The 26,486-nt window shown below is 41.0% G+C and overlaps 2 protein-coding genes across 2 annotated transcripts; one reads left to right on the top strand and one right to left on the bottom strand.

The window, feature by feature from the left end:
- Nucleotides 1-5,405: 5,405 nt before the first annotated feature.
- LOC134805239 (uncharacterized) lies at nt 5,406-17,097 on the bottom strand. Its single transcript, XM_063778546.1, has 7 exons — nt 17,055-17,097; nt 14,562-14,726; nt 14,047-14,313; nt 12,140-12,406; nt 9,782-9,926; nt 9,263-9,603; nt 5,406-5,779 (listed from the first exon to the last, which is right to left on the bottom strand). Exons 1-7 carry the CDS (start codon nt 17,095-17,097, stop codon nt 5,406-5,408), a joined length of 1,602 nt encoding a protein of 533 aa, XP_063634616.1.
- A 236-nt stretch (nt 17,098-17,333) lies between these two features.
- On the top strand, nt 17,334-22,938 carry LOC134805237 (putative nuclease HARBI1). The gene is made up of 6 exons (XM_063778545.1): nt 17,334-17,468; nt 18,718-18,914; nt 20,833-20,965; nt 21,411-21,552; nt 22,071-22,205; nt 22,673-22,938. Exons 1-6 carry the CDS (start codon nt 17,334-17,336, stop codon nt 22,936-22,938), a joined length of 1,008 nt encoding a protein of 335 aa, XP_063634615.1.
- The last annotated feature ends 3,548 nt before the right edge of the window (nt 22,939-26,486 follow it).

Below are 26,486 nucleotides of genomic sequence, written 5' to 3'. Positions count from 1 at the left end.
GTTTTGACGTTTAAAATAACATTTGCACTGCGATTGCTATCAATATTGTTGCAGGCTTATCTTGGTCTAACTCTAGTAATTTAAGTAATTCTTTATTATTAGGTTGATTCTAATCATGTGGCTCGGCGTTTGGTCTTATGGTCGGACAATGGCTGTTCAGCCTCTCGAAATATTAACTATTGAGAAAATCAACTTGGCGGCACTAGTTGAGCTTAGCTTTTAGCCTCGTTTAAAATTGGCTATTAGAGATAGATAAGAAAGTGACGCTGAAGCTCTCATCTTTAGTATTCCACTGGGAATTGGCCTTAAGCCTAAAGGGCTCTCCCCACACTTGACGCGACGCGGAATCGGCAAAAACTGATAGAATAGCTTTATGTCCACGCAATAAGCGCGAAACAGACATCGTTCGATTTGGATCGGCTCGGCCGACGCCTGATGATTGAAATTAAAAACGCAAACTTTTTTTTCCCTGTACTGAATGTGCTGTGTGCAGAATTTACTGTAGGGGGCCCCGAGCTTCGCACTGCCTAGGGGCCCCGACATGCTTAATCCGGCCCTGAATCGAAGCAATAGGGATCACCAAGACGATTTAATTTTTGCGTCCACCACACAAATTAAATGAGAAATTAATCACATTGTACGAAATATTTCCCCGTCTGTGGGCTGGCCTTATTTGTATTTTGAGCCAAAATTACTGTTTCTATGTTATCACATAACTTGTTATTCTAGCTGTAAGTTTTCGTAACAAATAAAACAAAATAAATAATATTAAATATTTATTTAATTACAATATGTTTATCCAATATCCTTGTCTCTATTATTATAAAATTGCACAATTTTCGAAATACCAAGTAGGCTTGAGTCGGTCCTGAACTAAGAACTATTAAGACGAAACGGGAGCTGAGCTAAAAGTCAATTTTGAGATTTCAAGCTGAATATACCCGTCGCTCTGACGGGGCGTGAGAGACTGTATTTGTGTGTGTAATGCACGCACACAGATGCGTACGCTTGCACCCGCGCGCGCCTCATTGCCGACAATTTGCAATGTTATTTTTCGTGCGTTACTGCCACGAGGCGTTCACTTATTACTTACTGCGTTGCGATAGAATTTTTTGACCCGGCTTACGTTTACGGAACTCGATAATCTTTCTACTACTGTGACTTGGCTTTGTTTACATGACTTTGCTGATCAGCTTATTGTTTTGGACTCCGTGAGTTGTGGTTACCTATTGGACCGCACGCAATTCATCTACCTTTATTCAAGTAATTAAGCGTAATTAGCCGAAACCTTTATAAGAGTGTAATTCATAAGAAGTACATAAGATATAATTTATGTACTGGTTTGCTGTTAGCTTTTAATTGTATCACTTTACATATATGTTACTCAAATAACTAACACGGTTACACTGTTGTAAGAACATTATTTTTCAGGTAGGCCTTATTATACCTACTATAGGCCTTATTACCTCCTAGTACCTTAGTAGTAGTAGTACTACTACGGAAATTGATTCAAAGACTCAAGACTGACTTAAGTGGCAGTAGGGTGTAGGGTTTTTTCTAGGCTTAATGAGTTCGCTGAAGCTTATTTTTTATACTTAGCGCACAGAACCACTAGTTTAACAGTATCAGCTCTAACCACATGTCACCATTTTGTCCTTTACGTAACAAACTCAGGGGCCCAGAATATCCGATGTACCTATCAAATCAAGGTTCTGTACCAAATAAGGCCCGGTTATTATAGTTCGTTATTTTTTAGCATTAGAAAGAAGGTAAACAATCATGACGTGTCTTTTTATTAATAATTATTGAAAAACGCTTTCAAAAATTAGTTTATATTACTTATGAAAGCAAAAGAATATAAAAAGTATATGATTAATACATACATACATACATACAATCACGCCTATTTCCCGGAGGGGTAGGCAGAGACCACGGATTTCCACTTGCTACGATCCTGACATACCACTTTCGCTTCCTTCACATTCATAACATTCCTCATACACGCTCGCCGGTTTAGGGTGCTCTTGCTCATTAATATAATTAATATGATTTATAATTCTAACATATTTGCTATGACTTATTTTTCAATGGTAATTTTTAATAAGACATGTCAAAATCTGTTACCTTAATGCAAAAAAAACGAACTTTAAGCGTGCTAACTTTCAAAATTTCATTTTTTATAAGATAGTATAAGTAGATGGGCAAAAATTTTGCGTCCATGTCCACCAGTGAGTAAGTGATTGAGATACCTAAACATTTAACTTTATAATGTAAAATGATATAATTTACTAACCTACTCGTTTAATTTCAGGTAGGTTGAATAAGGAACCAAGTAACCATGGGGAGGAGCAGTATTTACTAACATTTTCTTTTTGGGTCTTCAGAGTGTATCGTTTCCTTTTTTTTGCACATATTACACTTAAATATATATTCTCTGTGTAAACCCTTACGTCTTTCAATGACAAAGGCAAGATCAGCAAATGTACAATTTGTATGATCGTGCCTGATATTTGAGATCACAGAAAATAAATATTTTAAATCCACTATTCTGCGACCTTCTAAAATTTTGTTTTATCATGATTCATGATCAAAAAGCTCGGATTCAATAGTCATATCAAACGTCGATTATGCAGTTGATGATGAGCTTGCATTTTCTACCATTGGTGCTGCAAATGCATCAACCGGTGGCGATAAACTTTGCCCTCTTGTAAAACAAATTACTATTGTGATTGTGTCCAGCAAAAGGCCAAAATTCGGTTTACTTTCCTGTTTAAAATATTACTAATTTATTCATATTTCAGATTAGGTACATAGGTAACTGTCTGAATGTTACAATGCCAGCTGGCAAATTCTATCACATTTGTTTGTTTGGTAGTCATGGTAACATTCACTTACATTGATATCCTTATTAAGATCTGTATCTTATTATCCAGACCTTAAAATATTGCCACCGTTGCCCTTTAAAAAAATACTGTTTAAATAATTGGCTACTCAAACAATGCTTCTATAGTATAAATAATGACTACACAAAAATGGGTAGTATTGTATATAATGCACGAAATAAGGCCCGATTCATAAGCGGGTTTAAATTTTGAGGCCATGTCCGCTAATACTATAGACAAAATATCAAGTTTAATAAACACAAAAAAAAAACATTGATGGGCCTTATTTTATAATTTAGGCCTTACTTTGTAATTTAAAGTAGAGTTAGGCCAAGAAAAATCTATAGCGATTTTGATAGAACACGCAGTGCAAGTATTATTTCAAACGTCGCTTCTATGAAATTATGACATATAAATAACACTTGCACTGCGTGTGCTATCAAAATTGCTGTAGGCTTTTCTTGGTCTGACTCTAAAATATTCTTTATTAAACCACAAACATAAAAACAAAATTAAAAAAAACCGACGAAGTGCAAGTCGGACTCGCACACGAAGGGTTCCGTACCATTATTTATAAAAACGGTCACCCATCCAAGTACTGACCCCGCCCGACGTTGCTTAACTTCGGTCAAAAATCACGTTTGTTGTATGGGAGGCCCCACTAAAATTTTTATTTTATCCTGTTTTTAGTATTTGTTGTTATAGCGGCAACAGAAATAAATCATCTGTGAAAATTTCAACTGTCTAGCTATCACGGTTCGTGAGATACAGCCTGGTGACAGACGGACGGACGGACAGCGGAATCTTAGTAATAGGGTCCCGTGTTTTACCCTTTGGGTACGGAACCCTAAAACCGATTTACAATGTAGATAAAGGTAGCAACAGGCGGTCTTATCGCTGTTAGTTCTTATTCTTCGTTTGTTTAGCATTAGAGTGAAGGTGACGTGTCTTTTTTAAGCATGCAATCGTATAATTATTTAGCTTTTTTTGTAATAGTTATGTACTTAGTGGTTAATATTAGTATTTACTATTTCTTTTTTCAATAATGCTTAAAAACGAAGTATAGACATGACAACCAAATATTAACGCCACTGTAGGGCAGGATATACAGAACATGAATCATTAGTACTGTCACGCTCCGTGATTGTTGAGCCATTTAGGGTTCTAGCTAAATTGGACATTCCATAGAGCACGAGTAAGTATGGAACAACCAATTCAGCTAGGACCCTAAATTGCTCGACAATTACGAAGCGTGCCAGGTACCTAAAAATTTTGTTAACCCATTTTAACCATGCAATAAAATATTTTTGATTTTGATTTCTAATTTGAAATATTAGAATCAAAAAGTTCATAATAGATTGTATATCATAACTACAAAAATGTGTTCCCTACTCTCAACCCAAAACCCCTTGTATCTTAGGATCTGGATATTTTCACACAAGACGGTTTATCGATAACTTCTTACATCACTAGATTATCGACATTAAATGTCGACTATTGCCCATCACTTTTCTGGCTGTGTACGTATTTAGAAACTTGACTCCGCCCCTAAAATTAGTGCGATAGGGACAACTGCAGCTGAGGCGAAGAATCCTGCGTAAAAATGACAAAAATCGAGGTTTCGTAGTCCTCTTTTTCCTCCCCCAAAACTTAACCAATCGTAACCAAATATGGAAATCTAAATGATTATGAAATTATCTGTGTCGGACCGTTTTGCTTTTTTGGCTAATTGATATCAGTTTTGAATACCACGCCTCTCATTGCGGCATAGTCTATTAGGCCATTTTGGCCGTTTTTGAAGGGCTCTAGCGCCTTAAAAAACAAAAATATCAAAAAAAGCAAAACGGTCCGACACAGATATTGACAATATTAATCTGTGTTGAAAAAATCATTGCTCTAGCTTCAAAAACCACGGAGGAAAACGAGGACTACGTTTGTATGGAGGAATGACCACTCCTGTTGGCTCTTAAGAATGAAATCCCATCAAGGACCGAAAGGAACTAAATCTTTTTGCGCGCTCTTAATCGGTCTTTAGGTCCTTTAGTTCAGTGGGATTCGAGAGCGCTTGACTGAGTGAAACGTAAAATAGACGGAACGAAACGGTTGTCAATGTCGCTGGCACGAGTGTGAACGAGATGAAAGAACGACGGGACACTCCTAAGCCCGTAAAATATGAAGGAAAATCAAATATATTTCGACATATTTCACATTTTTAAATTATGTTAAGGTGTTTTAATGTTTAATACCGACACATCGTATCGTACAAGTTGAATTGTATTCAGTTACCAAAGATTGGAAAGAAACCAATGAAAAATCGACTCCTATTCATTCCCGGCTCTCAACGACCGAACTGAACTAAAGGAACTAAAAGACCGAACTAGTTCGTTTGACCGATTGACCGAGAGCGGAGCGCTCTCTGTAGTGACCGAGCAGGCACAAGCCTAATACCAAGTAACATTTGTAAAATAACTTAACAAAATTACATAAAGATGCATTTTAACTGACCGCGCAACAGTAGCGCCCCTACCGGTGAATTCTCGCGATATTCTCTAATTCAAACTTTTTTGAAAATATCGACATGAACAGCACTGGCCAAACTGTGGTATCATTTGTGCATGGGGCGAACGCGGCAGACGGGTGCGGGAGCGGCGGCGGCGGCAGGCGCGGGAGCGGCGGCGGCGGTGGTGGCGGCAGCGGCGGCGGCTGCGGTGGCGGCAGCGGCTGCGGCGTCGGCGGCGGTGGCGGTGGCGGCGGCGGCGGCGGCGGCGGCGGCGGTGGCGGCGGCGGCGGCGGCGGCGGTGGCGGCGGCGGCGGCGGCGGTGGCGGTTGCGGCGGCGGTGGCAGCGGCAGCGGCGGTGGCGGTGGTGGTAGCCGCCGCCGTAGGGTGGCCTCTACAACTGTAACGTAGTGTTACATAAACAATATAATTAAGTAAATTAACGATATTAACTTAGCTTTAAAAACTAGAACTTATGTTTAAACTTAATAATATACCTTATAATTAACTATTTACAAACTAACACAATTAATAATTACCTTTAATTACATAGTATTAATAAATATAATATACATTTATAAAATATTGAATGTAATGCATCGCCTTAACGGTATTCAGGCGCGGATCCAGCCCTCAAAAAAGGTTGTGGTCACAGCCACTTCAAAATCGGTTAAGTGGGGGTTCAGGGGACCTGATGATTCCCCGACCAATAAATTCGCAGACGGATCGCAAGCGATTTATTTCAGTCTATACACACTTAGATAACTAATAACTACGCTAAAAAACTCCTTCGGCTGTAAATTAAAAGCTGGCATTAACCTAGAAATAATTGCCCCTGTTAGTAAATAATTAGGGCTCTGTATTCAGCTGTAGGTTCTGTAGCTGGGGTACCTACCCTAATTGCCACCAACCAATTTTTAGCAGATTGTCGATTCGCTTACAACGTTTCGCCGAAAATGGTTTCGCAGAGTCAATTATTCGTAAATGTAACTTTTGATCGACTAACTTTTGGTAGACTCTTGATTCACATATCATTCAGTTCGCTTCTGTGTAAATTAGCAGACCAATTATTAGAAGAATTTCATTTGGTAGAGTAATCTTTTCATCAAGCAACCTTCAGTCGAGTAAGGTTTTATAAAAAAAATTAAAGTTTTTGTCAAGTGCCACTCGATGACACTACATATAAGTATAAGTAGTGTGGACGGTTTTACCTGTGGACACTGCCGGTATTTAAAGAACTACTCACGATAGACTAATATCGTGAACTTAAAAAAAATCATTTTCTTATATTACTAACAATTAGTTATTCAGCATATTTATAAATGTACAGAGATTTTTATGGCTCTGAAAAAAAAATATGTTAATAACTTGTAGTTGTATACAGCGTAAAAGTGTTATTTTATTAATAGGTAACTAAATTTTTATCCTCGTAATATAAATGTTTTTTGTGAATTCGGTAAATGATACAAGTGTGTAAATAATCACAAAATAAGCTTCAACAGTTTTCTACAGTTTTCGCATTTCGCCAGATGTTTAATTGATAACTAAATAGTATGGTTAATAAAAAGGAGGCAGAGTAGTGTACCTATGGACACCCTGACTAACGCAAAATCAAGCTTTATTCGTCTAAAGCTTTGCGTACTAAACGATGATTCCGAGGTCTTTGTAGACCCTGGAGACAATATCAAGTCCAAAATAATTGCTGAAAAGTTGTACCAAGAATATTGTCCATAGGTACAAAACCTGCCTAATATCATACAGTCCATAGGTACAGTCAGCCAAGAAACAAACAAACAGTACAAACAGTAGTCGTATCGTACCTATGGACACAAATATCAATTTTAACATTTATTTTATATCTCTGGTTCCTATTTAGCTAACGTGATAAAACTAGTCTGCAATTATAGACTATTTAATTATTGTTCAAAAGAAATAAATAAGTTTTTGACATTGTCAATAGTTTATGATTTATGAACAAAAGGCCAAAATCTGGAAAATGTCCACATGTAGAGCACTTGCCCCTATACTTAAAAAGTATCGGAATTTCACCAAAAATGGCATGCGATTTTTTGTAAGGTCTTTGCCCTGGCCCTTTTCATACCCATATAGACCTGCGCTCTAAAACTCCTATGACAGTCAATTAAAAGCTGGAATTATTTTAAGAAATTGTACAAAAATTTCTGAATGTTTAAATTTAAGACTCCATAACTTAACAATTTAAAAAATTGTTGTATATTCTGTATCACTAATAATTTGAGTTGTCAGCTGATATAAATACTAATACTAATAATAAAAGTGTTATTTTATTAATAGGTAACTAAATTTTTATCCTCGTAATATAAATGTTTTTTGTGAATTCGGTAAATGATACAAGTGTGTAAATAATCACAAAATAAGCTTCAACAGTTTTCTACAGTTTTCGCATTTCGCCAGATGTTTAATTGATAACTAAATAGTATGGTTAATAAAAAGGAGGCAGAGTAGTGTACCTATGGACACCCTGACTAACGCAAAATCAAGCTTTATTCGTCTAAAGCTTTTCGTACTAAACGATGATTCCGAGGTCTTTGTAGACCCTGGAGACAATATCAAGTCCAAAATAATTGCTGAAAAGTTGTACCAAGAATATTGTCCATAGGTACAAAACCTGCCTAATATCATACAGTCCATAGGTACAGTCAGCCAAGAAACAAACAAACAGTACAAACAGTAGTCGTATCGTACCTATGGACACAAATATCAATTTTAACATTTATTTTATATCTCTGGTTCCTATTTAGCTAACGTGATAAAACTAGTCTGCAATTATAGACTATTTAATTATTGTTCAAAAGAAATAAATAAGTTTTTGACATTGTCAATAGTTTATGATTTATGAACAAAAGGCCAAAATCTGGAAAATGTCCACATGTAGAGCACTTGCCCCTATACTTAAAAAGTATCGGAATTTCACCAAAAATGGCATGCGATTTTTTGTAAGGTCTTTGCCCTGGCCCTTTTCATACCCATATAGACCTGCGCTCTAAAACTCCTATGACAGTCAATTAAAAGCTGGAATTATTTTAAGAAATTGTACAAAAATTTCTGAATGTTTAAATTTAAGACTCCATAACTTAACAATTTAAAAAATTGTTGTATATTCTGTATCACTAATAATTTGAGTTGTCAGCTGATATAAATACTTATGAGAGCTACGAGTGCTATTTAACTAAGTACCTTGGTACCGTCTTTCGGCCAATGGTGCAATGGTTAATTTACTCGGGCAATTTTGACGTTCACCAAACTATCATTCTACGAAAAGTAAATCTGCGTATCGATCAACTTATACCTAATGAAATTCAGCCAAATGTTCCTCTGCCAAAGCGTCTGCGAAACAAAAATCGGCGTAATTCTACTCGGGGAATCAATAGGGCACCCTATTAGGGTTGTGGGCATGCCCACCGTGCCCACAACGGTGGATCCGCGCCTGACGGTATTAGTGCGAGGCGTCGCCTTAACGTCTCGACTGGTTTGCAGGACAAGTTTTTCTGCATATGGTCTTTATAACCAGAGCGCCCCGCGGGTCAGAGGCATTCCCCCTGCGGAGACGATTAAGGTCGGACGCGCACTGCGCCCGCACGGACATATTTTCGTGTCGGGTCGCACGCGCTGGTCGCGTCCGACCATATTTAAAGAGTGATTATAGTATTGTCTCACAACTACATATTTACAAGAAACGTGATTTTTTTGCCGTTTTATGCGTTTTGTTACGGAACCCTTCGTGCGCGAGTCCGACTCGCACTTGGCCAGTTTTTTTCCTTGACTTCTGGGGCGGCGAAACTTATTGGCCCGGGGCCGGGGCGCCAAATTTCAAAATACGCCCCTGCCTATTTGGCCAACTTACCGTCGGGAGACACTGGGGTGGACGCGGCAGACGGGTGCGGGAGCGGCGGCGGCGGCGGTGGTGGCGACAGCGGCTGCGGCGGCGGTGGCGGCAGCGGCGGCGGCGGCGGCGGCGGTGGTGGCGACAGCGGCTGCGGCGGCGGTGGCGGCAGCGGCGGCGGCGGCGGTGGCGGCAGCGGCGGCGGCGGCGGTGGCGGCAGCGGCGGCGGCGGCGGTGGCGGCAGCGGCGGCGGCGGCGGCGGCGGCGGCGGGGGCGGCGGCGGTTGCCGCTGCCGTAGGGTGGCCTCTACAACAACAAAAAAACGGGAGCGGCGGCGGCGGTGGTGGCGGCAGCGGCGGCGGCTGCGGTGGCGGCAGCGGCTTTGGCGTCGGCGGCGGTGGCGGTGGCGGCGGCGGCGGCGGCGGCGGTGGCGGCGGCGGTGGCGGTGGCGGCGGCGGCGGCGGCGGCGGTGGCGGCGGCGGTGGCGGTGGCGGCGGCGGCGGCGGCGGCGGTGGCGGCGGCGGCGGCGGCGGTGGCGGCGGCGGCGGCGGCGGTGGCGGCGGCGGTGGCGGCGGCGGCGGCGGCGGTGGCGGCGGCGGCGGCGGCGGTGGTGGTTGCGGCGGCGGTGGCAGCGGCAGCGGCGGTGGCGGTGGTGGTAGCCGCCGCCGTAGGGTGGCCTCTACAACTGTAACGTAGTGTTACATAAACAATATAATTAAGTAAATTAACGATATTAACTTAGCTTTAAAAACTAGAACTTATGTTTAAACTTAATAATATACCTTATAATTAACTATTTACAAACTAACACAATTAATAATTACCTTTAATTACATAGTATTAATAAATATAATATACATTTATAAAATATTGAATGTAATGCATCGCCTTAACGGTATTAGTGCGAGGCGTCGCCTTAACGTCTCGACTGGGCTATAACCGCGAAAATCGAAGTTCGCAAATTGCGGGCATTTTTCTCTGTCACTCTAATTACGCCTTCATTGGAGTAAAGGAGAAAGATCCCCGCAATTTGCGAATTTCGGTTTTCGCGGTAGCCCCTCTGGTTTGCAGGACAAGTTTTTCTGCATATGGTCTTTATAACCAGAGCGCCCCGCGGGTCAGAGGCATTCCCCCTGCGGAGACGATTAAGGTCGGACGCGCACTGCGCCCGCACGGATATATTTTCGTGTCGGGTCGCACGCGCTGGTCGCGTCCGACCATATTTAAAGAGTGATTATAGTATTGTCTCACAACTACATATTTACAAGAAACGTGATTTTTTTGCCGTTTTATGCGTTTAGCGTGCCGTAGAAAGAGATATCTGTTTCTCGCTCTCACTTATGGGTGCGACGCACCAAGGTCGCGGTGCGGTGCGATAATGTGTTACTACTTTTAATGGAGCTGCACGAAAGTCACCTGGGCGTGGTAAAAATGAAGACACCGACGTTCGAGGCGCTGTGCCGCGCGTGCTCCGCGTGCCGCCAGCAGCGCGACGCGTTGCCCCGCGCCACTCTGCATCCCTGGAGCTTCCGGCCATGGCAGCGTCTGCATGTCGATTTTGGTGAGTTTCAGGGTAAACATTATTTGGTGACAGTCGATGCCCACAGCAAGTGGATCGAGGTTCAAAAAATGGCTAGTACTAATGCCGCTGCGACTATACTCAAATTAAGAAAACAGTTCGCTCGATTTGGTCTGCCCAGTCAGATAGTAAGTGATGGGGGACCACCATTCGCCTCCGCGGAGTTTGCCGAGTATTAAAAAAAAAACAACGGGTTGCACTCCGGGAGTGCCGACAGAAGTGAAAACTCAATGACTAGTCCAAAATGACTGCAGCACTATGTATAATTGACCCATCCTCCTTTCTATTGAAAAACTTTAGTTCCGAAATTGCTGGCCTCTTCTTCTCTGTCGGTTCCTCAAAGCTGAGGGTCGTGACCATCGCAGTGCAGTGGAGTGCAGTTCTTCACCACCGCTCTCCAAACCCCCCTGTCTTGGGCCAGCTGTATTGCCCCCTGGCCAGTGAGCTTAAAATTGTAGCATTAATTGTTTAAAATTCGAATAGAAATTGTAAAGTTACCTTGCAGACCTCGCATCTAAATATATTTGGTCATGATATTTTGAGTTTTATTCACCAGTACTAGAGTTCACTTTTATTAGCGATTTCATCAAGATGTAGCTTTATTGAATTATATTGGAGTGATACAAAGTTATGTAGCTGTGAGATCTTCGTATTTCAGCCCGTACAAGATTAGAACATTGAGCTTTATTGCTTAATATAAAAGTCCAGTTTTAAATGATTGACCTGATTATGATACGTTATGACTAAAGTTCTTTTGTGAATAACATTGTCCGTGACACATGACGTCACCGTTACGTTACGCGCCTGAATCGAGTTTATCATTTTTCCCCACCTCAAAAAGTGCTCAGCGCCGCTAAAGAAGTTTTCACTTCAAAAACTTCATCACGCACACACAATAACGAGCCCTTATCGAGCGGCAGGTAATGGTGCAGCTGAAAACGCGGTTAAATCCACAAAGAGGGCGTTGAAAAAAGCGTTACACGAAGGGGCAGATATGGATGTAGCTATTTGCAGGTTTCTATTCCAGTATCGCAACACGCAGCATTGACTACAACGGGTGTAACCCCTGCAGAAACCCTGATAGGTAGGCGGCTGCGTGGACGATTAGATATAATCTTGCCCACTTTCGAACGAGCCGAGCGAGTAAATATGGCGCAGGATCGGGCCGGACAGCATCGGCCGGGCGCTGAGCGGCACGTGCGGCCCGGGGACACGGTGTTGGCGCGCGACTACCGCCGACAGTCAGGTAAGTGGGCCGAAGCAGTCGTCACAGAGCGTCAAGATTTCAAAATACGCCCCTGCCTATTTGGCCAAGTTACCGTCGGGAGACACAGGGGCGAACGCGGCAGACGGGTGCGGGAGCGGCGGCGGCGGCAGGCGCGGGAGCGGCGGCGGCGGTGGTGGCGGCAGCGGCGGCGGCTGCGGTGGCGGCAGCGGCTGCGGCGTCGGCGGCGGTGGCGGTGGCGGCGGCGGCGGCGGCGGCGGCGGTGGCGGCGGCGGCGGCGGCGGTGGCGGTTGCGGCGGCGGTGGCAGCGGCAGCGGCGGTGGCGGTGGTGGTAGCCGCCGCCGTAGGGTGGCCTCTACAACTGTAACGTAGTGTTACATAAACAATATAATTAAGTAAATTAACGATATTAACTTAGCTTTAAAAACTAGAACTTATGTTTAAACTTAATAATATACCTTATAATTAACTATTTACAAACTAACACAATTAATAATTACCTTTAATTACATAGTATTAATAAATATAATATACATTTATAAAATATTGAATGTAATGCATCGCCTTAACGGTATTCAGGCGCGGATCCAGCCCTCAAAAAAGGTTGTGGTCACAGCCACTCCAAAATCGGTTAAGTGGGGGTTCAGGGGACCTGATGATTCCCCGACCAATAAATTCGCAGAGGGATCAAGCGATTTATTTCAGTCTATACACACTTAGATAACTAATAACTACGCTAAAAAAACTCCTTCGGCTGTAAATTAAAAGCTGGCATTAACCTAGAAATAATTGCCCCTGTTAGTAAATAATTAGGGCTCTGTATTCAGCTGTAGGTTCTGTAGCTGGGGTACCTACCCTAATTGCCACCAACCAATTTTTAGCAGATTGTCGATTCGCTTACAACGTTTCGCCAAAAATGGTTTCGCAGAGTCAATTATTCGTAAATGTAACTTTTGATCGACTAACTTTTGGTAGACTCTTGATTCACATATCATTCAGTTCGCTTCTGTGTAAATTAGCAGACCAATTATTAGAAGAATTTCATTTGGTAGAGTAATCTTTTCATCAAGCAACCTTCAGTCGAGTAAGGTTTTATAAAAAAAATTAAAGTTTTTGTCAAGTGCCACTCGATGACACTACATATAAGTATAAGTAGTGTGGACGGTTTTACCTGTGGACACTGCCGGTATTTAAAGAACTACTCACGATAGACTAATATCGTGAACTTAAAAAAAATAATTTTCTTATATTACTAACAATTAGTTATTCACCATATTTATAAATGTACAGAGATTTTTATGATATAAATACTTATGAGAGCTACGAGTGCTATTTAACTAAGTACCTTGGTACCGTCTTTCGGCCAATGGTGCAATGGTTAATTTACTCGGGCAATTTTGACGTTCACCAAACTATCATTCTACGAAAAGTAAATCTGCGTATCGATCAACTTATACCTAATGAAATTCAGCCAAATGTTCCTCTGCCAAAGCGTCTGCGAAACAAAAATCGGCGTAATTCTACTCGGGGAATCAATAGGGCACCCTATTAGGGTTGTGGGCATGCCCACCGTGCCCACAATGGTGGATCCGCGCCTGACGGTATTAGTGCGAGACGTCTCGACTGGTTTGCAGGACAAGTTTTTCTGCATATGGTCTTTATAACCAGAGCGCCCCGCGGGTCAGAGGCATTCCCCCTGCGGAGACGATTAAGGTCGGACGCGCACTGCGCCCGCACGGACATATTTTCGTGTCGGGTCGCACGCGCTGGTCGCGTCCGACCATATTTAAAGAGTGATTATAGTATTGTCTCACAACTACATATTTACAAGAAACGTGATTTTTTTGCCGTTTTATGCGTTTTGTTACGGAACCCTTCGTGCGCGAGTCCGACTCGCACTTGGCCAGTTTTTTTCCTTGACTTCTGGGGCGGCGAAACTTATTGGCCCGGGGCCGGGGCGCCAAATTTCAAAATACGCCCCTGCCTATTTGGCCAACTTACCGTCGGGAGACACTGGGGTGGACGCGGCAGACGGGTGCGGGAGCGGCGGCGGCGGCGGTGGTGGCGACAGCGGCTGCGGCGGCGGTGGCGGCAGCGGCGGCGGCGGCGGCGGCGGTGGTGGCGACAGCGGCTGCGGCGGCGGTGGCGGCAGCGGCGGCGGCGGCGGTGGCGGCAGCGGCGGCGGCGGCGGTGGCGGCAGCGGCGGCGGCGGCGGCGGCGGGGGCGGCGGCGGTTGCGGTGGTGGTAGCCGCTGCCGTAGGGTGGCCTCTACAACAACAAAAAAACGGGAGCGGCGGCGGCGGTAAACGACTACCGCCGACAGTCAGGTAAGTGGGCCGAAGCAGTCGTCACAGAGCGTCAAGATCCGCTCACATATACAGTACGTCTCTCCGACGGACACGAGTGGAAACGCCACATCGATCAGCTGTTGCCGATCCAATCGGCGAAGAATCGCTACTCGTTATTAAAATTCGAGCCAAAGTCAGATGTCAACAACGATAATGACAACGTGTTGCCTTCGACTTCGAACGGTAGGTCTAGTCCTTCCCACAATGATGTCAGCGAGGAGACAGATGAGTGCCAGAATCCGTCAGAGGAGCCTCCGGCGAGCGCGCCAGAGGAGCGCCAGTCAGGTGAAATGGGGCCTAATGCCACCTCCGAGGCGGTATCCACCAATCCACCTACGTCCGAAAGTAATATAGTAAAAAAAAACCGGGCAAGTGCGAGTCGGACTCGCGCACGAAGGGTTCCGTACCATAATGCAAAAAAAAAAAAAACAAAAAAAAGCAAAAAAAAAACGGTCACCCATCCAAATACTGACCACTCCCGACGTTGCTTAACTTTGGTCAAAAATCACGTTTGTTGTATGGGAGCCCCATTTAAATCTTTATTTTATTCTGTTTTTAGTATTTGTTGTTATAGCGGCAACAGAAATACATCATCTCTGAAAATTTCAACTGTCTAGCTATCACGGTTCGTGAGATACAGCCTGGTGACAGACGGACGGACGGACGGACGGACGGACGGACGGACGGACGGACAGCGAAGTCTTAGTAATAGGGTCCCGTTTTACCCTTTGGGTACGGAACCCTAAAAACGACCTTTGCGGAGCTGCGTGAATATAGTAAAAGGCAAATACAAAGTGTAAAAAAATAATTTAGATCACGCGATAAATTTACACATGTTTCTTTATCATTTAATACAGGATAAGTTTTTTTTAGTTACTTATGAATAGTTAGATCTAGACACGCGGCGGCGTGTCAAGCCAAGTTCAAGCAAAGGAACTGGCTAGCCAGCGCCGAGTGTAATATTACACGAACCACTTGGTGCCACTTTTGACCCTTCTATAACTCAAAACCTGTCATAGTCCTGTTGTATGCAAGTTACCAGGAAATTCACTCATTTTATTTTATTTACTATTTACTTACATTGGAAAAGTGTGTGTGTGTGTGTTGACAGAGCAACACTGTACGCCAAGTCTCTAGCAAATATTGTACAAAATAAATAGAAAGATCTGCCCAAACCTGCATAAAACCGGAGGAACACATAAACACAAACAGCCGCTGTTTAAATCTGATCACAAAGACACTTACTTGGTGAGCAAGGCCTGTTCACTTTAATCATAAAACGGGACTTAAAACGCTTAAAACTTAATTACATGCGATTAAGTTTTATAATGAATATTTGCTTCCAACTGTCTTTATCAATGTTCATAAAATATATGGAGGGTAGGTACGTCTACCCACCATAATAAAAAATATATTTGTCAATGACTCTGTCCAACTGCTGTGGTTAAAGTTCATAACGAACATTTTATTTATTAACTCTTTAAATAATACATACAACGTGTACCGCTACGTACCACTTAAGACTGTAAGTCTGTACCTACATGGATTACAGCAATGCACATAGAAAATGTGCTAAATGCGGAGCAACGGCTGTTGAAGCAGCCAGAGTGAAATTTACAACTTTAGTGGGTTCAGAAGGAACCGAGTCATAACGCATCTGGAAAGCGTATTAATTAACCGTGAAGAAATGTATGAATACAAGTTGGAAATCTGTGTAAAATGCCGTATGTAAAGTGTAGTGTATCTGTGTGTAAAGTGTAATAGGTAGGCATGCCTAATGTTATTTGTATAAAAGGTACTGAAAACTTTGTGAATGCGCTTTATTAATGTCTATTTTTTTATTAAGTTGCCAGTTGCCAGTTTTCAGTGTATATTTTTATATGTAAAACATTTTTTAATAAATAATATATATAATGTTATAAACATAAACATGCCTTTTATTTAAATCAATTGATAATACCACAAACAAGGGGTAATATTTGCATCTTGCATATATTTCGTGATATGAAGATAACAAATATGTTTATCAACAGAATTACTACCTACCAATACCCGCCAGGCTAAACCGGTTGTCAACTTTAGTTCCATTGGTACACAAAGACGGCGCCACTAGTATAAACGTATAAACGGTTGGGGACATTTTTTTGTATGGAGTTACCGTTCTTCTCCTAGTGAGTATTATATTCTTTGTTGGTGAGCCATTTCCACTTACTATTATAGTCAAATGAGATTGGGAATTTCGTTATTATTTTGAAAATCGCACTCACACATATAAAGCTTTAAAATAACTGAAGTTATTTATCTAAAAACATAGAAAATAAAAGGTCAGTCAGCTGATAAAACCGGGCACTGACACTGACAAGTGACATTGACGTTTCGTTCAGAAACAACTGTACAGGGGCGCTACCGCGAATACCGAAAATCGTCAATTGCGGGCAATTTTGACAGATAAAACACGGTTTGCAACCGCGAAGACAGCCGTCATCGAGCGGCCCGTTCGAAAGACGATTATGGATCGAATATCGTTCCATAGACTTACCGCGAAACACAATTTTCGGAGTTTTTGACAGCACGAAATTCGTAAAGAACTGTCAAAACACACGTTACCTCAAGAGCTAACGTTGGTTCTTTCGTTTATCACAGTGCTGCCAGATGACTCGCCTTTCAGCTTTTTATCCCGTTTTTGTGCAGTGAATCCACGCATTGTTTTGCAAATATTTTGAATGTCCGAGGTTTTTGAGCACTGCTGCGGGATCAATAAATAGATATTTGGGGAATTTGCTCGATCAACTCGCAGTTTCAAAGCAGTGCTCCCGGTTTTTCTATTTCGTGACCTGGCAATTTCATTATTTTATAGTGTCAATGTAATAATGTCATGTTTGAATTTGTGTAACGTTGTAAGTATCTAAGTATCCACCGGTTGTGCTGCAAGTGAAAACAATGGCTGCCAGATTACTACTTCTTCAAGAGGCCTTGGCGGAAGAGAAGCGTCAAGAAGCTGCTCGAAGGCGGCTCATGCGAGAGAGGTTTCGACAGATAAACGTTCCCGACGCAGAGTTCGTCAACACCTTTCGAGTAACCCGGGAGGTGTTCGAAACTGTATACGGAGGTCGGACCTCTCTTGCCGCCCGTTCGAAATAACCGAGGAATAGACCCTGTCGATAAGGTATGCATTTTAGATTATTTTGTACGTCACTAATAAATAGTCAAAAACAATCATATTCACAATAAAACACGTACTATACAATAGCTTATTAAGCCATTAAATTTCATCGTCTTGGGGGTTGAATTCCAATAAATACTTTCTTAGTGGAGGTCTGTAATGTTTCAAATTACTAGATCCTAAATTCATCGGTTTTACCCTATAAGGCACACTAAGATATTATAAGGCTACAATTTCCACCCTGTAACATCAGCATTTTTTGTCATTTTTTCTTATGCAGAATTTTTAATACTTTAAGCTTACACAGATTGACTAATAAAGTCCCACAGTAAGCTCAAGAAGGCTTGTGTTGTGGGTACTCAGACAACAATATATATAATATATAAATATGTACTTAAATACATAGAAAACAACCATGACTCAGGAACAAATATCTGTGTCATCACACAAATAAATGGGCCCCTTACTGGGATTCGAACCCAGGACCACCGGCTTCACAGGCAGGGCCACTAGGCCAGACTGGTCGTTAAAAGGACTGGTCGTTATAAAGGTGATGAGGCTTGAATTATGTATCCTTTTAAATCTGTATAAAAGCTTAGGCTTATTTTTATATGGTGTTCATAGAGAAATAAGCCTGTTTGAAAAGACTGTCCTCATGTAATGTCCACCAGTATTTAAATAAAATAACAAATTTTGATATAATATCATCACCTTCTTCGCATTACCCTGGCATTTTGTCACGGTTCCGCTTGACTAGAATTGACATAGGTACTAGTTTTTACAAAAGCAACTGCCATCTGATCTTCCAACCCAGAGGGTCAAGATGGCTGATTAGCCGGTTTCCTAACAATGTTTTCCTTCACCGAGAAACAACTGGTAAATATCAAATGTTCTTTCGTACACAAGTTCCAAAAAACTCATTGGTACAAGCCGGGGTTTTCACCTGTGACCTCTGGATTTAAAGTCTCACAGTCATACCGCTAGGCCACCAGCACTTATTGAAATTTTGATATAATAATACAAATTTAAATCAGGTTTTGTCATGAGACAGTTTTGCCTGAATTATAATCACTGTTAAGTACATAGGTACATCCTTTTTAATTAACACTGTTCTTTAAATTACCTGCTGTGACCATTAACTACCTTCTTTGTTCTTTCCAGATTTTAATAGCTTTAAAGTTTTTTGGTAGGGGTGATTACCAAGGTGGTGTAGGCCGTGACCAATGGGTGCCTATGTCCCAGCAAGCAGTTTCAGACTGCTTAAGGGATGTCACAACGGCCCTCAATGACCCCGGGCTAATCCACCGCCATATGATATTCCCAAAGACACAGGCAGCACGGGCTGTCATTAAAAACGGGTAAGTGGAATATCTACACATTTTTTATCATGATTTTATCACCATCTAGAATAATGCTTAAGTAGGTAAGTAAACACTTTATAGTACGAAATGAAAGGAATATTGGTTACATCCGATAACAGTGCTTAGTGTTCACACAGACTACTTCACATACCTATTGTATGAATATATAAAAGTTCCTTTCCCTTTAAATAAAAAATATCATGTGTCTGCCAGGAAAGAAGCTCAAGAACTACTGTTAAATTTTCTATTATTTATTATAATTTTCTATTATTATCTCATCCATTGTCTGCACCAAGGCCCCAACGTTTTCTGTTCACTTTGACGGCGCAGCAACTAGTATCACTTCTCTCTCCTCGCTCTTTTAAAAATGCCATTTGTCAAAAAAGGACAAGCTTACATATCTTCGTTAAACATAAATATAATTGAAATGCTAATGAATAATAAATATATTAGAATATAATAAAATAATTCAATTATTGCGGAACACATAAGCTAGTACGTATTTATGTATTTTAATTAAATATCTGAACTTTCCCTTCGTTCCCTGCTGGGGCGTGACGATGAAATTGTGATCTGATAACCACAATAAAGAATAAAAGCGTTTTTGTTCATTTTAGGTATCGTTAAACCTTTGAAGTAAAATTAACATTGCAAGAAATGTCGATAGTTTATCGATATGACTTTATCGACATGGCTACAGTAAGGTGGTGTTAAATTGTTAATCGTACACTAAACAAAAGTGGCAACAGTGACAGCTCGCTGAGACGGGATCTCTATATATTAAATCCATGGTCTGCACTTTTCATGCTCACTGCAATTTTAAATTTATAAATAAATAAAAAAGGACATCCTTCCTTACTCAAATTGACTAAAAAAACTGGTCTTACCTAATATTCAATATGTGCATACCATCACATTTGACAAGATATCTTTTTAAGTGGTAATATCTATTTTTGACTTGTAGGTTACATGTTTTTCTATACATGTGTATCATTTATTCATGACACCCACTGAATTATTTGTAAAGGAAGCTGCCACATGCACTTGCTATTATCACAATACAATTCATTTATTTTTACAAACTTTTATTTAACTTGCAATGTGTGTAGAGTCGGACCGAGAAAAGTCTGCAGCGGATTTGATAGCCCACGCAGTGCAAATGTTATTTATACGTCATAAGAGCCAACGGGAGTGCTCATTTCTCCATACAAACGTACTCCTCGTTTTCCTCCGTGGTTTTTGAAGCTAGAGCAATGATTTTTTCAACACAGATTAATATTGTCAATATCTATGTCGGACCGTTTTGCTTTTTTTGATATTTTTGTTTTTTAAGGCGCTAGAGCCCTTCAAAAATGGCCAAAATGACCTAATTGACTATGCCGCAATGAGAGGCGTGGCATTCAAAACTGATATCAATTAGCCAAAAAAGCAAAACGGTCCGACACAAATAATTTCATAATCATTTAGATTTCCAAATTTGGTTACGATTGGTTAAGTTTTGGAGGAGGAAACAAAGGAGTACGAAACCTCGATTTTTGAGATTTTTACGCAGGATTTTTCGCCTTGTCCTTATCGCACTACTTTTAGGTGCCGCTTCCGTTAGCGAGACGGGTATATTTACCTAAAATATTTAAAACTCAGCTCCTGTTTCGTCATAATTTCATATAAGTTTGATCTCTGTATAAGTAGTTAGTAGATTATTTTTGGTAATTGTTAATTGGGTTATTATAGATGGTCAAGCAAATCTTGTCAGTAGAAAAAGGCGCCAAATTCAAGTTTTCTATGTGACGACCTTCGCGCCAAAATTTTCAAATTTGCCGCCTTTTTCTACTGACAAGATCCGCTTGACCAACTATATTATACCTACAGTAATATTTTACCACATGTTTCATGTTGACAATGTTTTTTTTTGCAGTTTCTACGAGAAATTCGGTATTCCGGGGGTGTGCGGTGCAATAGACTGCACACACGTGGCCCTGCACAGGCCACATGAATATGAAGAGCGCTTTTTCAACCGGAAGCATTTTCATTCATTAAATGTGCAGATGGTAAATTGTTACATTATTATTATTAGTCTTATGAAAGCAGTCAAGGAAGAGTCATGTATTTCTATTTAATTTTATTAATTGCATGTTCTATTTCCAAAATACTGTTTCTCATCACCTTTTCGAAAAAGGGCTTATTATTCCCCACTAGGTGGGATCCTAGTGACATGTTTCTTCCCTGATAAGAGGGATCAAAGTGGCACTTTTCTGTTCTAGGACACGATTATTTTCCATTTTATCTACTATTGAATAAATACTAGCCTTTGCAAGTATCTGTATTTACTATGCTTAAATAACTTATTACCTACCAGAGTTTGTCGAAGAGGCGTTAATTCTAAAAATGATTTGTGCTTCGGACCGAAGACGCCACGGAGCGTAATCTTTTTTCCATAGGTAACTTCATAATATAGTGAAATAGGAACTATTAGCAACTGACGTGCGGTTTCAGGTCTGCGATCATGAAAACTACATACTAAACGTGGACGCATCGTACGGCGGGGCAACTCACGACGCCTTCATATGGGCTAATAGCGTCATAAGAAACCACTTCGAACAATTATGTGGTACCGGAGAAATAGCGTATCTATTAGGTATGTTTTAGAATATTCTCACGGCCCGGTTAGAACATCGAGCGTCAGCGGTAGCGAAACGTTACAGCGAGACATACTGATTCGACCTCTCGTTTCCACCTATGGCCGCCGCCGCGCGAAGTCGTGGCCGGGCCGTTACACCAGTCAAGCTAATCGCACATCATGAGTAATAAGCCTTGTGAGTTCTGGAGCTATGATATAACAGACATACAGATGCACAACTGCACATGTTACGTCAGGGGTCAGAAGTCGTTCAGCACGTTATGGAAACGATTAGCGATATTTTTCACACGATCTTTTGTTTTAAAATGTGGATAACGATGTAATAGGGATAAATTGACTGATATTTTATTCTTACCCCCGACGGTATGGACGGTGATTACTGGGTAAAAGGCTCTTAGTTTCCTGTTTTCATTTTATCTTCAAACCCGATTCGGTTGCGGCTTTCAATAAAGTTTCGTAACACCCGCATTGGTTCTCAGATATGTTTTGAACCACAATTACATTAATTTTATGAGACTCCGGGTATCCACTGCGGGAGTACCTTATGACACCTGTAGACGGCGCCGCAGAAGACTCTCCTGAGGGGCGCTATAACGACGTACAAAAGAGGGCGCGCTCCATTATAGAACGAACATTTGGAATTTTAAAAGGTAAGTAACTTTTGTCTTTATATGGTTATGGATGATTTCCGTAGTTAACTGTCATTGTTTATCATGAAGTAGGAGCTATTGCCGCCATATCCAGCATCTATCGGCTATCTATCTTACCTACATTATTTTGAGTAAAATGTATATCGATGTTGCCTATGATTATACGTAGCCCGCGCGATAGCAAGCGCTTTGTTGGCGTGTTGCTGTTTCCCTTTTAATTAAACGGTCAGACGTTAGTAGCTGTCGTATAAGCAAGTACCTTTAGCAAGTGACTATTATGCATTGGCATAGTCGGGGATTGCCCCGGGAAATGGTTTCCGAGCGGATCCTAACTTACCTCGGGAAAAAACAATCGTTATGAAAGTTTATATTAGTTACAGCTGGTTACAGGTAATGTAATATAATGTTAAACTGATGGCAATGAATGAGATAACCCTAACCATAGTCTCCGTTCTGTATTTTTGAAGGGCGATGGAGATGCCTGCTGGCAGCGCGCGAGCTTTATTACCGGCCCGATATGGTCGGTAAGATTGTTGTGGCCTGCTCCGTGTTGCACAACATGTGCACGATGGCGCGCCTCGAGCCACTAGAGCTGGAGCCGGACGAGATTGCCGCGGAGGAGGATTTGCAGCGCAACGCCCGCGCCGTCTACCAACCGCCGCCCGCCGTAGAGGCTCTGCGTCGTGGCCGTGAAGCCAGGGCAAGGTTAATCGGAAACATAAATGGACGATGATGAAGCTGGAAAGAAGGTCAGGAGTAATTTATTTTGCTAATTCGTAAATATTAGTGATTACTCGATCATTTCAAAATAATAATTTCTTTACGTACCTATCTAAATATTTTGATACGGCTCTAAAAATTACATTAGGATATTAGAAAGATACTTCGGGCTGTTGTTTGGTTTTCTTAATAACGCACAAAACTTATAATCTTGCCGTAAAAACTAATATACTATATATATATATATATATATATATATATATATATATATATATATATATATATTATAAATCCGAAAGTGTGTCTGTCTGTCTGTTACCTCTTCACGCCTAAACCACTGAACGGATTTAGTTTAAATTTGGCACAGAGACAGGCGTGGCTCACTCCGTGATTTCGTCGCTTTACTACAGGTAGCTAAAAGTACATCCGCTCCACACCAATTTTGGTGGCTAGCCATAAGCCGCGCGTGGCGCTGTCGCCACCTGGCGGCCATAACAGACGCGCTTTGTTAGAGAGTGAGTCTTCTGTACCTAGTACTATTATTTATTCTGTGATAGAGATAGTTTAAGTCCCGGGAAAGGACGTAGGATAGTTTTATGTCAGAAGTCAATCCCTAAAGAGGGTGAAAAGGGGGGTGGAAATGAGAAAATTAATGAAGTGCCTGTTAATTGGTATAAACAATTAAGCATATAACGCTCGAATTGCTATTAGATTTTATCCAGGCGCTGTACTTTAGCTGCTGGTACTAATTCCACGCAGACGAAGTCGCGGGCAAAAGCTAGTAACTTATAAAATAAAGCCTATTACCTACATTAATGGACTATTGGTACCATGCTCAATATTTGATTAATCATTAGGTACCTACCGTAAAATATATGGTCCTACTATGCTATCTTTACGGAAATTTTAAATATTTTACAAGCTTTTATTTTTACTGACCGTTTTCTGTCTGTCTGTCTGTCTGTAATCAAATCGTGCAAGTTAAATTTGATCCACTTCCCGGTTTCCGATTGAGCTGAAATTTTGCATGCGTGGATAAATTGGATGACAATGCAATATTATGGTACCATCGAGCTGATCTGATGATGGAGACAGGAGGTGGCCAAAGGAACTCTGTGATGAAACAACGCAGCCTAATTGTGTTAGGGGTTTTTAGAATTGTCTCGATGAGTATTAGTTGTCTGTCGTAAGAAAAGTCCAGTCAGCGATAAAAGCTTGTACCAAAAATGAAATTTTTGCCAAAAACTTATTTAAACTTTTAATTATAAAATATTCAGACATATTAATTTAAAATAAAGCCTTCATGAAACTTATTTTTTCAGGTTTGTCGCGTTCGTCGCCCTCCGAGGCCCACGAGTAATGGAACGCGGTTTATGAGACTCCAGCAGCCGCCAGTTCACACCCACCTAAATTTGTTTTAGCATCAATTCGTATATTTCTTTATATAAATTCAAATCTTGTAACTTAGATTTAGACCACCTCTGATGTTTGGCGTAAGTGCCTAAGTAGGTACTTAAGTAATTCATCGAATGGAATGCATAAGTAATATGCTCATCTGGGGTGATGCACTTGGATGATAGCCAAAGGAACTTATCCATAGAAAAAAAAAACCGGGCAAGTGCGAGTCGTACTCGCGCACGAAGGGTTCCGTACCATAATGCAAAAAACTGCAAAAAAAGAAACGGTCACCCATCCAAGTACTGACCCCGCCCGACGTTGCTTAACTTCGGTCAAAAATCACGTTTGTTGTACGGGAGCCCCACTTAAATCTTTATTTTATTCTGTTTTTAGTATTTGTTGTTATAGCGGCAACAGAAATATATCATCTGTGAAAGTTTCAACTGTCTAGCTATCACGGTTCGTGGGATACAGCCTGGTGACAGACGGACGGACGGACAGCGGAGTCTTAGTAATAGGGTCCCGTTTTACCCTTTGGGTACGGAACCCTAAAAGGCTCAAGTCGCAAGGCTAGAAAGTGTGTGTTATGAAGTCGGCAATAAAAGTGTATATTAATAACAAAAAAAACTTTGTATATTGATATTAGTAACTTGTGCATACTTTTCACTATATCTGTCAGGCTGTTTTGTTGTAAATTAGAGGCACTTTTTTTACATAATAATTGTTGTCTCTGTACAAAATCTGTTAAACTGTAAAAGGTATATTTGAATTGAAATACAGTGTAACAATTAATAAAATATAGTTTAATCATTAATCTAATTTTATCTTATACCCCATACATGTGATTATACCAGTGCATTCGACTCGCTTTCCATTATTTGATTGAGCTGAAACTTCACATACAATGTAAATTGGATATTATGGACACAGGATGTGGCCATAGGATTTGTGTTTGAGTAGGTATGTTAGAATTGTCTCGATTAGTATTAAGTTCCTATTAAAGAAAAAGCACAGTGAACGATAAATGCTTAATTGTATTAAAATTTTAAATGTTGTCAAACTTTTTATGTGTTCAATAGGGAGTATTACTGCCATGTTCTGCCACCAGAGTGCAGCTCTAGTGCACATCCTAAACCATAGAGTAACTTGTACATACTACTTACGCCTTAAACAAGTTTTAGATTTTTGACAAATTTTTGCGAATAAATAATGATGATGATGTCCTCCCAGACGTATCCGTCCAAAGAGTATAATAATATATCCCAAGTAGCACAGATAGCTCTATAACTACTCACTTTTAGTTCTATCTAACGCTCTGTGCGTATTAAGACACTTATAAGAGCACACTCGTGGTCCTACAGCTGTATAATAGATCTCAGTGATATTTATATAGCTTAGGGCTGATTAAAAGCTGCATTACGGCTCTGAAAACTACCATTAATACGCAAAGAGTGATATAAATGTATATTTGCTACGACCCTATACAGCTTTAAGGGTTATCAAATGCTTTAATCGTTATAAGGTCTGTTTAGTGGATCAAATTACGCCATGTGCTGTATAAGGAGGTAATTGTGGACTTTTATTACGTTGACTTATTAAGGGAGCACAAGTGAACTATTATGAAGCTAATAGACGTATAATGGAACACATGTGGCACATAATACAGCTTGTCGCTTAACATGTTTACCGCTAAGCAGCTTTTATTACACTGACTTTTAAGGGAGCACGAGTGAACTAATATGAAGCCAATAGACGTATAATGGAACACATGTGGCGCATAATACAGCTTATCGCTGAACGTGTTTACCGCTAAGCAGCTTTTATTACGCTGACTTTTTAAGGAAGCACGACTGAACGATTATGAAGGCAATAGACTTATAATGGAACACACGTGGCGCATAATACAGCTTATCGCTGAACATGTTTACCGCTTAGCAGCTTTTATTACGCTGACTTTTAAGGGAGTACGAGTGAACTAATATGAAGCCAATAGACGTATATATGGAACACATGGGGCGCATAATACAGCTTATAGCTGAACACGTTTACCGCTAAGCAGCTTTTATTATTCTGACTTTTTGAGGAAGCACGAATGAACTATTATGAAGTCAATAGACGTATAATGGAACACATGGGGCGCATAATACAGCTTATCGCTGAACA

This window comes from Cydia splendana, chromosome Z (assembly GCF_910591565.1).
Source record: "Cydia splendana chromosome Z, ilCydSple1.2, whole genome shotgun sequence".
NCBI lineage: Eukaryota > Metazoa > Arthropoda > Insecta > Lepidoptera > Tortricidae > Cydia > Cydia splendana.
The sequence above is the reverse complement of the archived record's forward strand: the minus strand, read 5'-3'. Positions and strand labels throughout refer to the sequence as shown.

What these genes read in the sequence shown, in the direction of transcription:
- LOC134805239 (XM_063778546.1), bottom strand. Translation starts at nt 17,097, where the DNA reads ATGCGTGGATTCACTGCACAAAAACGGGATAAAAAGCTGAAAG. An exon ending in CCTACCGTTCGAAGTCGAAG is followed by an intron (nt 14,314 to 14,561) that starts GCAACACGTTGT and finishes TTGTTGTTGTAG; the next exon opens with AGGCCACCCTACGGCAGCGG. An exon ending in CCGCCACCGCCGCCGCCGCC is followed by an intron (nt 9,604 to 9,781) that starts GCCGCCACCGCC and finishes CCGCCACCGCAG; the next exon opens with CCGCCGCCGCTGCCGCCACC.
- LOC134805237 (XM_063778545.1), top strand. Translation starts at nt 17,334, where the DNA reads ATGGCTGCCAGATTACTACTTCTTCAAGAGGCCTTGGCGGAAGAGAAG. An exon ending in ATTCATTAAATGTGCAGATG is followed by an intron (nt 20,966 to 21,410) that starts GTAAATTGTTAC and finishes GTGCGGTTTCAG; the next exon opens with GTCTGCGATCATGAAAACTA. An exon ending in AACATTTGGAATTTTAAAAG is followed by an intron (nt 22,206 to 22,672) that starts GTAAGTAACTTT and finishes GTATTTTTGAAG; the next exon opens with GGCGATGGAGATGCCTGCTG.